General features: G+C 43.7%; 2 protein-coding genes across 2 annotated transcripts in view; both read left to right on the forward strand.

The window, feature by feature from the left end:
• The window catches only part of LOC125771984 (fringe glycosyltransferase), a 123,106-nt gene that overhangs the window by 104,485 nt on the left and 1,526 nt on the right, over nt 1-17,095 (forward strand). Inside the window, exons 5-6 of the mRNA XM_049443235.1 lie at nt 7,060-7,198; nt 16,880-17,060. Of these exons, the coding sequence (XP_049299192.1) occupies nt 7,060-7,198; nt 16,880-17,060 (320 nt within the window). The remainder of the gene's footprint in view (nt 1-7,059; nt 7,199-16,879; nt 17,061-17,095) is intronic.
• LOC125771992 (uncharacterized) lies at nt 5,380-6,936 on the forward strand. Its single transcript, XM_049443263.1, has 2 exons — nt 5,380-6,568; nt 6,632-6,936. Exon 1 carries the CDS (start codon nt 5,435-5,437, stop codon nt 6,548-6,550), a length of 1,116 nt encoding a protein of 371 aa, XP_049299220.1. The 5' UTR covers nt 5,380-5,434; the 3' UTR covers nt 6,551-6,568; nt 6,632-6,936.

A 17,095-nucleotide genomic window follows, 5' to 3' on the forward strand; every position in this document is an offset into this window, starting at 1 on the left:
GAATCGTACGGAGATATATACAAATTAAATATGGTTGAAACTGCGAAAGTGTGTGTGGATTCACACCACCTTCCTAACTGTCAGCATATTTGGCATCGGCGCATGGGTCATCGTCATCCGGGGGTGCTAGAGCGTGTCAAGCAAGAAGGACTCAGCAAAGGCCTCAACATACAGGAATGCGGAATAAAAGAAGTTTGTGAGTATTGTTTGAGAGGAAAATTAACCAGAATTTCCTTCCCCAAAACAGCACAAAATCGGACTAAACGCATCCTAGACTTGGTTCATACAGACGTATGTGGGCCAATGTTAAATACAACTCCAGGCGGATCCAGATATTTTATGACAATTGTGGATGATTATAGTCGATACTCTGAAATCTTTTTGTTGAAATACAAATCCGACGTAGCCAGTTGTATCAAGCGGTATGTGGCAATGGTACGAACTAAATTCGGCAGAAACCCAACTGTAATCCGGTCAGACGCAGGCGGAGAATACATGAATCGCGAGCTGAAGACATTTTACGAAACAGAAGGGATTCAGGCTCAGTTTACCGCAGCGTATTCCCCACAACAGAATGGCATCGCCGAAAGGAAAAACCGCTCATTGAAAGAAATGACTACGTGTATGTTGCTGGATGCGAAGCTGGATAAAAAATATTGGGGCGAGGCAATAGTTGCTGCTAACTATCTCCAAAACAGATTGCCATCACGCGCAATTGATCGTACACCATTCGAATTGTGGTTTGGGAGCAAACCTGCTCTTGACCATTTACGTGTGTATGGATGTCCAGCATATGTTCACATACCACATGTGAAACGGCACAATTTCGATGACAAGGCTAATAAACTTATCTTTGTAGGATATTGTCTCGATCGTAAAGCTTATCGTTTCCTGGACACCGAAACAGATGAGATAACCATCAGTCGGGATGCTCGTTTTTTGGAGTTGAGAGATGGATCGACAAACTTTGATACTTCTATTCCGAAGACCAACGATGTTATATTTAATCTCGACACCGGAAAACACACTGACAGAGGTAATGAAGTTCAGGAGGAGCCGACGAGCATACTCAAACCAATGCCCATAGTAGCACAGGATACCGACGATGATCAATCCGAATGGATAAGTGCCGAAGATGATTCAGAACATGATGATCAGCATGTAACTGTGCATACTGAGCGTACAAAGCGAAGCAATAGAGGGGTTCTTCCACAATATCTCAAGGATTATGAAGTAAATGCAGCAGTTGCTATAAATGATGAACCCGGTAGCTATGAAGAAGCTATACATGGAACGGAGCAAGATTTATGGAAAGCAGCAATGGATGAAGAATACGAGTCATTGCAGAAGAATGGGACTTGGTCTCTAGTAGAATTGCCAACAGGACGTAAACCAATTGGATGCAAGTGGGTTTACAAGAAAAAGGAAGACAATGTTGGTAACGTGGCTCGTTTTAAGGCTCGACTTGTGGCACAAGGTTTTTCTCAGCGTTACGGTGTGGATTATGATGCTGTATTTGCTCCAGTCGCTACTCAGACAACGTTAAGAATCTTGTTAACAATTGCCGGGCATAAACAGATGACAGTTCGTCATATCGATGTAAAGTCAGCGTATTTGCATGGTCAACTGCAGGAGGAGATCTATATGCAACAACCCAAAGGCTTTATAAAACCAGGAACAGAGAAACTAGTGTGCAAACTTCAACGCAGCTTATATGGTCTGAAGCAGGCGGCCAGAGTATGGCATAATACAATTAGCGAATATATGGCAGCACTGAGTTTCAAGAGGTCTAGATCGGATCCCTGTTTGTATGTTAAAGTGTTACCTGGAGGAGGTCATGTTTATTTACTGATCTACGTAGACGACATGTTAGTAGCCAGCACCAATGAGTGCGAAATCATAAAAATAGAGAAAGAGCTACAGAAACATGTTGAATTAACAGCACTTGGTGAAGTTAATCATTTCCTGGGAATCAGAGTGACCAAAGGAAAAGATGGTTTCTTTTCACTGGATCAAGAAAATTTCGTGAAGAAGGTGGCGAGACGATTTGATCTAGAAAAATCAAAAGGATCAAGTACTCCGATGGATACAGGATATTATCGAGCACGTGAAGGAAGCAAGAAGCTTCAAGACAATATTCTATACCACAGTATGGTAGGCGCCTTACTTTACATAGCCGTAAATACCCGACCAGATATAGCCGTGAGTGTGTCTATTTTGAGTAGACAGGTCAGCAGCCCAACCGAAGCCGACATGGTGGAGTTAAAGCGTGTGGTTCGATATTTGATGAAGACCAGAGATTACAAACTGATACTGACGTCGAATCGCAAAGAACCGTTGAAACTGTGTGGATTTAGCGATGCTGATTGGGGCGGCGATACTTCCGACCGAAAATCTAACACAGGTTTCTTATTTCAGCTCGGAAAAGCTACAATTTGCTGGGCAAGTCGGAAGCAGCCTTGTGTTTCACTTTCAAGCATGGAAGCGGAGTACATAGCGCTAGCGGAAACGTGTAAAGAATTGATCTGGTTGAGACGACTGTTAGAGGAATTTGACGAGAAGCAGCATGACTCTACGGTGATATACGAGGACAACATTGGGTGTATCAACTTCGTGGCGATAGAAAGGCTTTCGCGACGTTCAAAACACATCGACACTCGTTTATGTTTCACGAAGGATCTGTATGATAAAGGCGAAATTGTTCTTCAGTACTGTGCGTCGGAGGATATGGTCGCCGACATTCTCACTAAACCGTTAGGGTGTATTAAGCAAAGGCAGTTTGCAACAGCAATGGGATTAATGAACTAATAGTACTAATTATTAATACATTGAGGAGGAGTGTTGGTATAAATACATTCAATATATTAATACTTCCTGGCAACACTGCCAATGTCGACAAAGCAACTGTCGACAAATCGATGAACTTTAGTTAATAAAGAAATAGGTTAGTTCTCGCTGTAACCTCAACGTGTTCAGTTCATTTGTTCTCCGAAACATTCATACCACATATTTCGAGGCTTCCAACATTAATCAGTTTGAATCACGCATTTTACTATCTATCCGTGTGGTTACTAGCGCGCCAGTAACGAGGAGGATCAAATTGAATTGACTTCAATAAAATCAATAAAATTAGAAACAATAAATCAAGAAAGCTTTTTTTTATTCTCACATTTCACATCGCTTCTAAATTATCGCCCAAATATACAAGATCTTCCATAGAGCATTCCAGAATTGAAACATGGAAGTAACGAAACATTTTTAGGTTGAATCATTTACGAACAATGCAGCAAAGATACATAATTTGTAGGTCAATGTGTTAAAATGAATAAAAGAACCTGACCTGTAATCAACAATTGGAGATATTTCTATGAACCACATCTGCCACGACTAGAATGCATTCTCAACCCTAGAATCGATCATTCCTGCGCTCGTACAGTATGATTACCGCCTATGCAAAACGTATCATCAAACACGAAGGAAAGTGAAAATTTTCGATTAATATGATGTTTTAAATAAGGTTAACAAAAAAAAACTTCAAGAACTTACCAGATGCTCCTAAAAAATACCCCGACGGTGCCTCGACAGAACCTCGCGCTACCGAAGAGGATGTAATTTGACTTATCATCATTTGTGCGGATCATCAATACCCTTTTCGTCTGATCGAACACCTTGCTTCTGGGCACTGGGGAAGTTCGTAAATCTGGTGGAAAATTGAAATTAGTCTCGATCGATTCCGGCCACATTGGTGGACCCGATCAGCCTGTGCACCGGCCAGCAAGCCATGTGATATGATTGATTGAATTTTTCCCACAACGAATATCTGACCCGAAAGGGGAGAGACCACAAATACTCGAAGAAACTTTTCATTACCGACCATTAGTCGGGAGTTTTTTTTTGTTGTATGTGTGTCGTTCTTGTGGGCCAAAATCTTCCTCGCTTGATACCTTCCTGTTTGTTTCCTGCGAATGCCGAAAAAAACCCCTACGGACACGCACGCAAACGCTCATCACAGTAGATGAACCGATTAATCCGGATCATTCGTTCCCTTATTAGATTATTGGACACCCTTCTTTTGCCCGCTCGGTTCACTGTTTCAAACTGTTTTCGAATGAAACGTCAGGGTTCGAAATGATCTGAAACCAGCCGCAGCGTCCAAGAATCGGTGGAAGCAACTGGTCCAAGAATTGGTTTCACCGTTTCACTAAAATTGGCTGCGTCATCGCTACTAATCATCGGCATCACAGTAGGCCGCGGCAGGACGTTCGTAATGTCCGGAGCTTTTCCACGATCTCATCGAGTAGCCTGGTATCAGCTGTTGGCTGTGCTGTGTCGCTCCAATGCCTAGCACGATCATATCCATTTCTCGCTCCAATACAGGCGAGAACAAATTTTGACAGGAAGCTGTGTATTGTTTTCATTCGGCCTGCGACAACTGTTCTGAAATAGTGCATTGTTGAGTCAAATTGTACGTGTGTCCTGAATTTTTTGGTGTTTGCTCTATATCTTCACGTTTGGAATGCCGCCAGCAATGCTGCCAGATCCGCCAGGACCTGAAATCAACAAACTCATTGACGAAGTGTTCTTTACCCAAGGTGCTTCCATCAACTGTGGAGCTTTACGCCGATTGTTACAACAGCTGACGTCCAATATGCAGTCCACACCAGCAGCGGGACCCTGTGGCTGTTGCTGCTCCGCAAACCGTATTACGATTGATGGTCGATCGTTGAACAAAAGTGCAAGCAAAACAACCAAACCAAAACCCAGCACGTCCAAAACCAAAGGTGTTGGAGGAGGCAGTGTGAAAGAAAAATCTGATGCCGATCGGGAGCACGAAATGATCCTACTTAAACTGCAGAACCTACAGACGATGTTGAAGTCGATGCAGCAGAAGATTAACAAAATTGAAACGCGACTTCCAAAATCACAGTCGAATGTGTCACTAGCCAGGGGAAGCGGACGTCAGGGACAAACGTCCAAAGCGTCCAGTATACGGTTCGGTGCAGGTCGTGGTGGAGGAGGTAACAAGATGGTGAAGAAACATTTCTGTGGAGCTGGCAGCGGTGGACCATCGGTTTCGCTTGTCGGGCAATCGAAGTTGAAAGGTGACTCGAAGTCCGGGGTTCCAGAATTTTCCACCAGTCAGCTGGTGGCTAATTTTGATAGATCCACCGGCGAATGTCTATGCGCTACTCGGAGGCGCATGCGGAATGCTTCCAAACCGTAGATATGGGTAAAGTGAAAATTAAAATAAAATAATTAAGTTGGCTTTGAAACTTTTACCTAAACGAAGCATTCGGAGTAATCTAGTATGCGTTCACTGATAGAGAGCAAGTTTTGTGAATTTTGATTAATTTTTCGGAAGAATCAGTAGAAAAATTTACTATCAGAAATAATTCAGTCCCCGTTTTCTTGTTTGTCGGGCAAGTTTTAGGAAATGGGAGAGCCAACTTCAAGCGATATGGAAGCTTTGGTAGATGAAGCCATCACCCTACCAGATGGTGTGATAAACTGTACTGAATTGAACCGATTGCTAAAGTGCTTGGTCGAAGGAGTGTCTAAAATTGCACAAGAGTTCGATGACTTGCGCACAACCAATGACGAACGGTTCCAAATGCTCGAGGATTCTATCGCTGAAGCGCAACAACCAGCCGACACGGAAGAGGAAGAACAACCCATATTGATCCCGTGCGGTGTACCTATCGTGAGCGAACCAGAACAAACAGAAACTTCCCCCCAAAAGGAGATTCTTCCGAAAGAAGTCACTTCCGAGACATTGTTGAAAGAGATCGACGAACAGGCAAACGAATTCCGGAACAACGAATCAAAGTTGCTCGCGGTTATAGGCGATCTTGAACAGCGGTTGGAAAAAGTGGAACAATTGTTCTACCAAAAGCTGGAACAATTGTCCAAGGATTTTCAACACTTCCAAACACTGGTTGAAAGCAAGCAAACCAACCTGGAGGAAGCGACATCGACCGCATCCATGCTGCAAACCGTCAGCTCGACCGAGCAGATGAATAAGCTAGCTGAATTTACCGACAAACTGGACGAACTGCAACGCCAGATGGAGTTACTGCTCAGCCACCGGGATCAACTGCCGCTTCGAATCGAAGCAATGCTGGAGGAAAAGCTAAAGGAAGGCGAAATGACTGCTGCCGGCAAGAAACATTCACGCGTGCCTAGTGTCAGTTCAACGAAGGGTTCTGTAATACCTTCCAAATCAACGTCTTACGGTCGGGTGACGGAATCAGCCGCAACGACCCAAGGGCTGATGGATAACTTAACTTGTCTTTCCTGCGACACGAAGAACGTAGTACAGCGGATGCGTAACGGACGCTATCTGGCACCGAGGACGAGCGCAAAATTAGCCGTAGTCGCACGAAGGCTACAAGAGTCGGATGATATGCCTAGACTGCAGCCAGGATCACGGTGGAACCGAACTTGTGGCGGGTCTTACACGGTTGTCAAACCGGACGAAAGAGTTTTCCGATCAGTGAATGTACAGTTTAATCAAACGATTCAGGAGGAAAACTCTGAACAAGATTGTTGAAGAGCTAAATAACTCGAAGTAGGCGTTTTTTTTAATAATGACCATCAAATGAAAAGCATTAATCCAAGCAACCTTTTGCAGTAACAAAACATCTTGACCGAACCAGAAGCAGTCTTTCGATCTACTCTTGTTGAAATTTAAAAGTGTACCTTAAATTCCACGTAAATGGCATCTTTTCGGCCGAAAATGAAACCCAAGAAACAGAAAAGCTGCTGTTGTTTGGCAGCATATGAAGAAGATTTAAACGGTTTAGGCGGTGGACGTTATACTGGTGGCATTCACACTGTTACATATCCTGAGGAGCGTGTCTTTCGTGACATTCGCTACACCGGATCAGTGGGGGCAACGAAATTGAAACAATTAATCAGACAACGTCCAAAAAAAAAAGTATGTCACTACCTTTAATTTTCAAATGTTTCTACAGGAGATGTTTAGCTATTAAATCAATTATCCACTGCAAGAACTTGTTCTAATCTATGCAATTGTATCTTTTTCTTTTCCCGTTTTAGGTGGTGGTGTCACTTTGATGATGATAACTACGTGAACGTTCCACGGTTGGTTCGAATGCTAGATGACTACAGTCCGACGCAGGATTGGTATCTGGGCAAGCCGAGCATATCGTCCCCACTGGAGATCTTTCTTGATAATGTAAGTATACGCAGAAAAACTGTTTCATTACTCATACATTTATATCCGCATCATATCCTCTACCTGATTTGTATCCCACACGCAACAGATTGATCAGTTGGGCAACAAAAGAAACCACCAAGTAGATTCTTTTCTCAAAGTTCGCCCAAGAATTCCTAAATCGTTTTAACGCCAATGGCGATCGAATAAATGAATGTCACCAATAATCGGTAGATCGGAATTTGGAAGCCTGTTGCATCGGTGCCGTGTCAAAAATCCAGTGGCAAAACAGGGTCAGATTCCATCAGATTTCATAATTATGCTGATGCGTCATTTTTTTTTTTTGGTTCTCGTTTTCAAATGTATCGAACTCCTTTCGTTAGCCAAACAACCTGTTACGAGACCGATTCTTTCGAAGCTCCCGGGTAGTTGTGGATAACATCTTTCCGTGGCAAAAACCCCCTGTGGAGATGATGTCGAAGATGTCATTCGACCCTGAGCAAACGTTTGCCAGCACAAAAATGGCCCGAGCGTTATGATACTCAGAATGAAACTAAACCACAACCTGTTAGCCGTCATCTGTTTGTCTCTCCATTCGCGTACTGCTGCAATGGATCAGCTGAAATACGCTTACAGAAGAACGATACGATCGCTTACCTATCCGTCGCAAAAGTGCCAAAAATGATATAAAATTAAATAAGAATAAACAAATCACTACTACCGGGGGGGCGCCACAGGTGGTACACCCCGAAAAGCCAGAGATGGATAAAGCATCAAACTACGAAGCAAGTGTACGATGATTGAGAAATGGAACGCATGAAAAACGCGTTGAAGGTGACATCTCGATGGTTAGAGTATAGCTCTTGGAGGAGTAGAAGGTGACTACGTAGAGTCTATCAATCGAAATCGTTCCCTAAAACCAACGTCCTGCTGAGTTTATGAGGCGCTTCATTCGATGCTCATATGTTGGCTTTGATGATGTCCATAAATTAGCACAGCTCGCAGGAGATACCAAAGGAGAGGCAAGCTTAACCCACCTAATGATCGTTCCCATTGTGCGACAAAGATGGACGCTACTCCGTTTGATGGTGGATTCTACTAGCTTACCGTATATGCCTACGACAGGTTGTGTCCACCAGAGGGGGAGAAAAGTACACCAAAGTACACTCGAAGGATAACAAATGAGACACATTTAGCAAACGAATGCTAATCGGGAGACAGTTAGATTATGAAAATAGATCACACAAAGGTTTACTTCTTTTTTCTTCGTTACTAAATTAGTCTCCCTTATCTGCTGTGCCGCTCTCGGAGTACAATTTATTGCATCATTTCCGTGTTTTTTTTTTCGTTCGTTTCCTTTGCCATCTATGCGCATGATGCTGTATCGTAAATTAAGTTTTGCCTTTGTTAAACATCCCACACCCGATCTATCCCGGTGTGTGCCACGACTGGGCGATGCGGAATATGATTTAACGCGTCCGTTAATTTAACTATGAATTAATTCCCTATTTATCACACACCATTTGTTTGGTGTTTGCCCGTCAGGCTAACATTTTGCCCCGCTTGGGGCACACTGGGAACTCACACGCGAACAAACCATACATCTGGTTGGTATCTGTTGGAAGTCTTGCGAGAAAAAGCTCACCCGTTTTCGAGCTGATCAGGATGAGCATGATGGTGATTAGAATAAAAAATAACCTTCCGAAATATTATGCCCCCTTCCCATTTTCGAACCGGCGACAGCAGTTCGCCCTCGTAGACGAAGTTAACATACGTCTTCAACTTCACGTCCAGAAAAGGCAGACAGCAAAACCGAAATTATAATCGATGATTTATCGATTATGAAAATTGGAACCATTGTCTCGAGTGTTTGACAGTGGATAGAGCATGGAACCTAGAGAGGTTCTTCTATTTAATAAAAAAAACAAATGGCATTTAACCACTCATGAGACAAGTTGTTGTCTTCACACGCAATGTTTAGCTTTTCTTGTCGTGTTTCGTTTACTACCAAAAATTTGTCCCATCATCTAATAAAAGCTTCTTGTTTTTTTGTCACACAATTCTCTTTTTATGAAGCTGTATTGTCTATAAAAAACATTGACTGGCATTCATAATGGTAACTACTTTCATTAAAAGAGCAATTTCCAGAAGAAAAACATTTCTGTCGCTGTCACTGGCAATTGTTTGTTGTTCAACCGTTTTCTGGTTTTTTTATTTGTCAACAATTGAATTCTCTCACTCGCTACTAATTATGCCATCGGAGGCTATTCGTGGGGTGAAAAGTACATGATCAAGACAAGAAAAAACAACTTGACAGCCGAAAAATGTTGTACCAAATATAAATGGGTAATTTGAAGATTTTTTTTTTTTTGGTTGGGGAAATTGGAGATAATTGGATGTCACGGCTAGTACGGCGCAGTTTAATCGTTTATCTGTCTGATTGGTTGGCCTTTCCTCATGGGTGGGAATTTTCGAACATTGTACTTTTTCGTTAAAAGAAAACTAATTAAATGGAGAGAGCTTTGATCCCCCAAGATGATTCTGCTGCTGGCTCCATCAGTTCAGTTAATTACCGTTCCTTAAGACATCAGTTATTTTTCAGCTCATCGTTCTTCTTGTGAAATTGATAACAATTCATTACCACCCGAAAGGGCATCGATACTTAAAGGGGCTTTCGAGACACCAAATCTTTGAGCGCCAATAAAGATCCCGTAATCAAAAATGTGTGCCCGCTTCATCCGATGTCTAGGAGAATTTTAATGATCCGCGCGTCAGCGATTCGTTGTCGAATTAGATTTTTATGAGGCTCTATCGTTCCGTTTTTTTTTGCTCTCCCGTGCCGTATCTAATGGCGGCGCCCCTTTTTAGAGTTTTCATCCCTCGAAAATTCACCCGCAGGACGGTGATCTTCACCCAGCGTGAGCGAGATTGCGAAGATGAAGTAAAGCAAGCCACACCGTTTCACACCAATGTTACCGGCGATGTTTCAAAACGGTACGCTTTCTTCCTGTTGCTTTGCTAGGCCCCTCTGTCACAAGCACTGGTGTCGACAACCCGGTTCGTCGATCGGGTTCAGATCAGACCTGGTGGAAATGGAAATTAGCACCTTCGAGTCAAGTCAAGATGCCGCAGAGAAGCATCACCGCAATAGAACTTCGAAACCTAATTAACGGAATCAACCCTCTTAAACGGGGCGAGACGTATTGGATTATCGGACGCGCAAGGCAATGGCGGATTTATGATGTTTCCTCAGTAGCTATGAAGAGGTTCCTCTTTCGGGACTCGATTTCTTTGATGCGATTTTCGTCGTTCGATTGGATGACGGATTGATCGTAAAGGTGTTATCGCGTGAAATGACTAGACGACGGAAAGCGACTCACACATCTGCTTTTGGACTTGCGAGTCTCCCGGCTAGTCAATTCTTCAGTAGATTTTAATTGACTGATCACTTCTTTTGGTGAACTACTTCGTCCGGTAATACGTCTTCTTGCGAAGCGTAACGCTAGACATTTGGAATCGAACCTTTGAAGGGGGCAAGTTATTCAATGCCAACGATACGGACCCCGTGATTTCGACGACCTCATGCTCTGACGACTCTTTTCGAGCCAGAACTACCAAGAACTGCTCACAAATCTCACCCACAAATTGCATGTTATTACCGCATCGGCACCGTACCTTTCCCTGCGAGCCAATTGACTGTGTAAATTATGCTACAATCACTCGTACAAGCAAACGTTGCTACGGACGCCACCCGATCGAGCGATCGCCAGGAATTGTGTCCCAGTAAAAACCTGTTGCACAACCGAGCAACTGCGCTGAAATTAAACATTTTTTTCCCCGTCTAAAGGCGTTTCTTTTTATTGTGCGCCCTTTCGCCAGCCGGGTGAGCAAATTTCTTCACATTCATCTAACGGACGGCCTTTTGATCCGCTGATCCTCTCGCTTCCCAGTCACCGGCAGTTGTATCGCTCCTGATGTGCTCCTCAAGTGGACGGCTAGTTCGAACGCGTCGATGGATGATTGGCGAACCGAGACTGCGGGCATAATCCAACCACACTGGCAAGGGAACGAATGCTACAGCTGAAGTGGGCAATTGATTTTGACGTTTCCGACATCCATCATAATCGCGCTCGCGCGCCCCATTGCTCCAGAAGAATAAAAGAGAGCATGAACAAAAAAGCGACCCTCCCAAAGCAACAACTTCTCATTCCGTCAATCATACCCCGTTTGTTTGTGCGTCAGTTACTAGCACCAATTACTGGCTGTCTTTGAAGCAGCAATGTGCACAAGCTAGCGAAAACCTTCGGCGAATGCCAAGCCACTAGCTCTATTCTTTCATTTCCCTGTTTTCTTGCCATCCTCACGGAAGTAGCACAAATTGGCGCGAGCGCGCGCACAAACGAGACCGATTGACAGCATCCACGATATGAGGCTGGTGCCGTCACCAGCAACGTCATCATCCGGTGGACTATCCACTTTGTACATTCGGTGCTCATTATTTCCAATGCGAATGATCGCGTACTGAACGTCCAGACTGTAGATCGCATCACAAATCCGCTCCCGATTAAGTCTCCGGACGCCCCAAAAGTTTGATCTTTATTTTAACTTCTTCCAGCCATACAAAAAAAAACACATCCCACATTGATTGTAATTGATGGGAAAGGAAGAAGCAGATCATTTGTTTGCGTTACTAGCGGAAGCAGCTTTCGGGTTTTGGGGAAAGGTAAGATCAAGCTGAAACGATAACAAAGCCGATTGGGAACAAGCAGTGACCAGAAATTGGTCCTAAATTGCGACGAAAAATTACTCACCCGGCTTTTCGGCGAGATTACATCGTCCACAACACTCAGGAAGGGAACTGTCACATTCATTTACAACGAACGTATTAAATCTGGGGAAGTTCGGGATTGAGGCAAATGGGAGAAGAATTCGCCGACTTCTACCCACACGCTTGCATCATCATGAGGATCGGGAAAAGGTATTTAATTGACATTTTTGTGTGAATAATCGGTTGCAACTTTTTGGACAACCGTACTCGACTGATACAACCTGTACAACAGGACAGTTACAGCGAGTTTTGCATCAACCAACTCGGTTCGGTCATTGACACCCGAACGTTGCAGATTTGATCCATTAGTCATTCTACTCCTCTGGTCCTGATGATACTGTGTGATCCTGTGGCGGAGTTTATCCAATACCCGAATGCGTTCAGCACACAAGAAAGATCTCATCTTTCGAGATTGCGAGTCACAGGACGTTGCCGGCACCGTTTCGCAACAACCGTGTGGGTTACTATAATGATCTTGTGCTTTAAGGGACCAACGGCACCAATTTTGTGACAGTTGATCGTTTGAGATTTGAAGAAAGTAAAAACGTGTCGCCCCAAACAACCCTCGCAAAGGGGAGAAAACACAGAAACAAAAGGCACTACAACAGAACGGAACGGGAAACGGATCACGGTGACACGCAAGAGGATATGAATAATGAACTCCACAGCGATTTGTTGGGCGAGAAACGTTCAGCCAATCGTCGCTCGCCGGAAATCGCTACACCCTGGAGTATTTTTTGCAGAACTGGGGCTGATGCTGATGGGGGTAAAGGAGGGTACAGGGTGTTACATACGTACGTATTCCGTAGGATAAGGTGGCCAAAAGCCTCTCGAAACTCGTTTTGCTACCGGGCACACAACGAGCACGTTAGCCATACGTTGGCGTAATTGTGGAGTGTCTCGTCAAATGTCTCCAATGGACCATGGAGTTCCGAAAGTTTTCAAATCGGACAAAACGTGGTCATAAGTTTAACTTAATCACTTATTGTAAAGCTGACTAGTGAGTTATTATCTCCTTGGAATTGGACGTGACAGGGATCTCCTGGTATAAACACAGTTGGATGGGTTAAAAAAATTAAAAAAAACCCCAACAGCTAGCTTGTCTTGCTCTAGATGCTATACTAATACTAATACTATACTGTAAATACACACAAGGAACTTATAAGTTCTGAACAAATGTAAGTCTTTTAAAGTTATCCACAGTGCTATTTTCAGAACTATACACGTGATTTAAAATTGATCTAATGATCCATAAGTTTTGTCATACATCGGAGATATTGCTAAGAATGCTTCATTTCTAGATATTCATAGATATTCGAGAATAAGCAGTCCGTAATAAATGTTTTAAATTCAGAAATGACAAGCTTATTCGTACCAGGAAAAGGTCTAGGAATTATGCTTTGCCGCAGAATGTTCAAGAATTCAAAATTAATTTTAGCACAATTAAAGGGCGTTAAATAAGTTTTTCTTATTGTGCTATAAACATCCTGACTGTAGTAAACAAATGTTCGAATGTAAAGCTTAATTATTAATAACCAAATACATTTACGATCTCGCTTTGTTCCGTTGTTTGCACCATAGTGCAACGTTTTGTGCCGTGGTGATTTTTTTTTCGGTAGCCACACTGTTCAATTTAGCCACAATCTGTAGCGGACCCTGTCCCAACAGCTGATCTACATGGGCTGATAAGTTTTCGCGAGTTCGGTAGCAGAATATACTTTGCATGCAAACGTTATTGAAAATATTTTCTTCATTTTTCTTCTTCCTCTTCGAGTGTAGAAACGATCTACGGTACGATCGATGATTAATTGTTAGAGAAGCATTTGTCACCCTTGACTGCGCAGTTGTAAGCCCCGGGACACGCTTCTACATTCTTACTGGCATATAAATGTCTGCGGTAATCCATCGATTGATTGGACAAATCAATCAAGCCGCAGTACAGAAGATTCTGCTGGTATAATAAAGCACCAGACGCTCTAAACAGTCTGGTCGCCAGCCATGCTGGTTGTCGGGTGGAAGCCGTGATCTCGAAACTACGGATTGTTTAATTCAATTAAGAAAAAACTAACCCCTCCCCGTGGTCCCTTACGAGACCTATTTACATGCCGAAAATATGAAAAATGACCACCCCGAGACCTGCTGGTTGATTGACGGGTCGCAGGCGTCACCAGTCGTCTCGGTCCATCGTCTGGGATGTGTGCAATCGGAAACGATGACTGACAGTGTCCGGTGATGTGGTCAATTGAAATCATTCCACTACATGCACTTTGGATAAAACGGATGATCCTGCCATTTCCTTTTACTTCGGGCAAGGGAAACCCGTATGAAAACAATGGCATCTTCAGCAACGTACCTTTTCAACCTGAATTATGTCAATCCAGTAAAGGTGTGCTCGTAAATCATTGACCGTATTTATGCACTTCAGCTGGACGGTGGGGGGCTATTTGTTGCAAATGAGCCTACACCTTCTTTGGGTCTTTATTGGGTAAAGGAATCCCTCACTAAATCTAAGAAAAAGCAAAAGAGATTGTCCACCGCACACAACAGAAGCTGAAGCGCGCGCCCTCGAGTGCACTTACCGGTCACCGTATCCAACCGGCCAATTTCACCCGGCCCAATATTTACCCTGTTTGTACACCAACAAGACCTCATTCTCCCACATGACACTCGCACATGACACACGACGAACTGGCCGGACGACGAGTGTGTTCGACTTTGCTTTGTTTTTATTTAACTCTAAAACTCTGGCCCCATCTTCCCAGGCCGCACTGTGGAAGCTTTGGTGGAACCGAGTGAAGATGACGATGATGAGCTTCCAAACAAGAGCCCCAAGCGTCTGTGGACAAACAAACAAAGTCATCCGGATCGCGCGGTATATTTCTTACTCCCTCGTCCACTGCAACATGCTGCAGCAGCAGCTTCATCATTGAAGCGAAATGATGAAGTGAATGATAAATAAACCGTATGGCCCCGTTGGTTGGTGCGATTTGTAGACGAGCAAAAGCTGGCAACACAGTGGGGCGACCGGTATGTGACCGCTTCGTCGATCGGTCAGAAGGTGGCACCTCTACCAATGACAGCCCTGCATCGATCCTACGCTGCTTTTCGTTTTTTTTTTAGTTTAAAAAACAAAAACATAAACGTACAAAATAAATAATTCAACACACGCCTCGCACAAAACGGCGGTGAAAACAGCGGAGAAGATGTGAGATGATGTGCGGGTACGCCAAGTGTTCGAATGACTTTCGGAAGACACGAGTCTGCAAGGTGATGCTGGTGAGAAGATCTGAGCATGGTCGAGTACCATACGCAAAGGGGGAAGAATATGCCGAGATATTTCCAATCTCATCTTCCTCCGCTTGTTTCCTTATAGTCCTTCCTTTCCTTCCCTCTGCACCGAGCAACCTTCACTGCATCGGAACTACTTCCTTCCAGCGTGTGTCAGCGTACGGCGAAGAATTATAATTCACCGCACAACATTTGATATGTAACGAAATGTTTCCGATTGCGAATGTGTGGGAATCAGAAGCCTCGGGATATCATGAATAAAGATCGTCTCAGCGATCGATCAATCGAAACGCAAGGCAACGAACGTTGGTTTCGCTATCTTCGTCACAAACCAGGAGCTGATTCAGAAATCAGCGCCAACAAGAAATTGCTCAATAGGACTGAGACATGTACAGAGGAGTGTTCCTCCAATTTCCCCCCCAACTAAAAAAGAGGTCACTTTTGAAGATTTGGTGATTTTGATTTTGTTTTATCCAAGATGGAAACTGAAGACATTGCCTGTGATCACCATTTTAAGTAAACGGCTTCCTAATATGGATGACGGTGAAGATCGTTGTCTATCGGTAGTTGAAGATAAATTTATCCGTACTTTGGCATTTTGCAGGATGGCACCAGAAGATCTTAATCGGTGCGAAAGAATTTTGGGCTCTTTTACAGACGTGTTGTCTGCACATTGTTCTTTCATTTTCTCAGGGAATGTTCTCTTCATTGGATGGAAGTCCTTTCACTGTCTGCAAAACCTTGGGAACTTTGTACTCGAATTTAAATATCATTTTAATAGTTTAATATCTGTAGTCTTGCTGCCTTATACTCAAAGTTGGGGTAATAGTTGGCTACATTTTTGTAGGACAGCCACCAAAGGACAACACCAAAGGGACTCGTTGTTCCGTAGGTATCCTACGAGCCCTATTTTTGTACGATTAAGATTTATATTGCGGTACGTGAGCATCAAACTCCAGACAACATGAGCTCAAAGAAGGTTCATCAAGGTATAGAATGCTTTGAACCATATCGCAGAAAAAGAAACGATGCCAAGATCATTCCTCGGTTGATCGCCGTGTATGAAAGATGGGCTCTTTATGTGAGGTTACTGCAAACAAGACAAGGTTCGTTTACGCAAAGTGTCGTTTGAAATTATCGCAGTAAAAGCAACGTTGAAAAGATCATCCAAAATTGTAGATCCTCCTGAACGAGGATGGGCTCTTTATGTAAATTACCTTCAGGCTAAGTGGCCTGAGCGGTGTAATACTATTAACATGGAACTAGATCTAGTGCATGCAAATAGACTAAGCTCGGAACGTGGAGTAACACTTGTTTATGTGTGCCAAATTCTTGGTACTGTGGAGAACAGTCGCCACAATTCCATGATTCATAAAAAATCCCGTTCCCTTGCGCGTGTATGCAGCGGACAGTTAAGTGTTTCCAATCAGCTTCAATTGATTTGCCCAATCAACTCTCATCAAATGTAACCGTCGTGCGAGATATTTGCATGGTCGAAACAATCGCCCATTAGAGACAGTACCCGCGACACACTGCAGACGAACTCATATTTAACTCGCTGCTTTTTCTCTACCTTCCCTTTGCAGACCAAAACCTCGACGGAAGTAAACAAGAAGGTAACGTTCTGGTTCGCAACCGGTGGTGCCGGGTTCTGCGTAAGCCGTGCACTAGCCCTCAAGATGATGCCGATCGCTGCCAGCGGGAAGTTCGTTGCGATCGGTGACAAGATACGATTTCCGGACGACGTGACGATGGGCTTCCTAGTCGGTAAGTAGCCGTCACCTCACTGCTTTGTGTTGTGA

Source organism: Anopheles funestus, chromosome 3RL (genome assembly GCF_943734845.2).
Source record: "Anopheles funestus chromosome 3RL, idAnoFuneDA-416_04, whole genome shotgun sequence".
NCBI lineage: Eukaryota > Metazoa > Arthropoda > Insecta > Diptera > Culicidae > Anopheles > Anopheles funestus.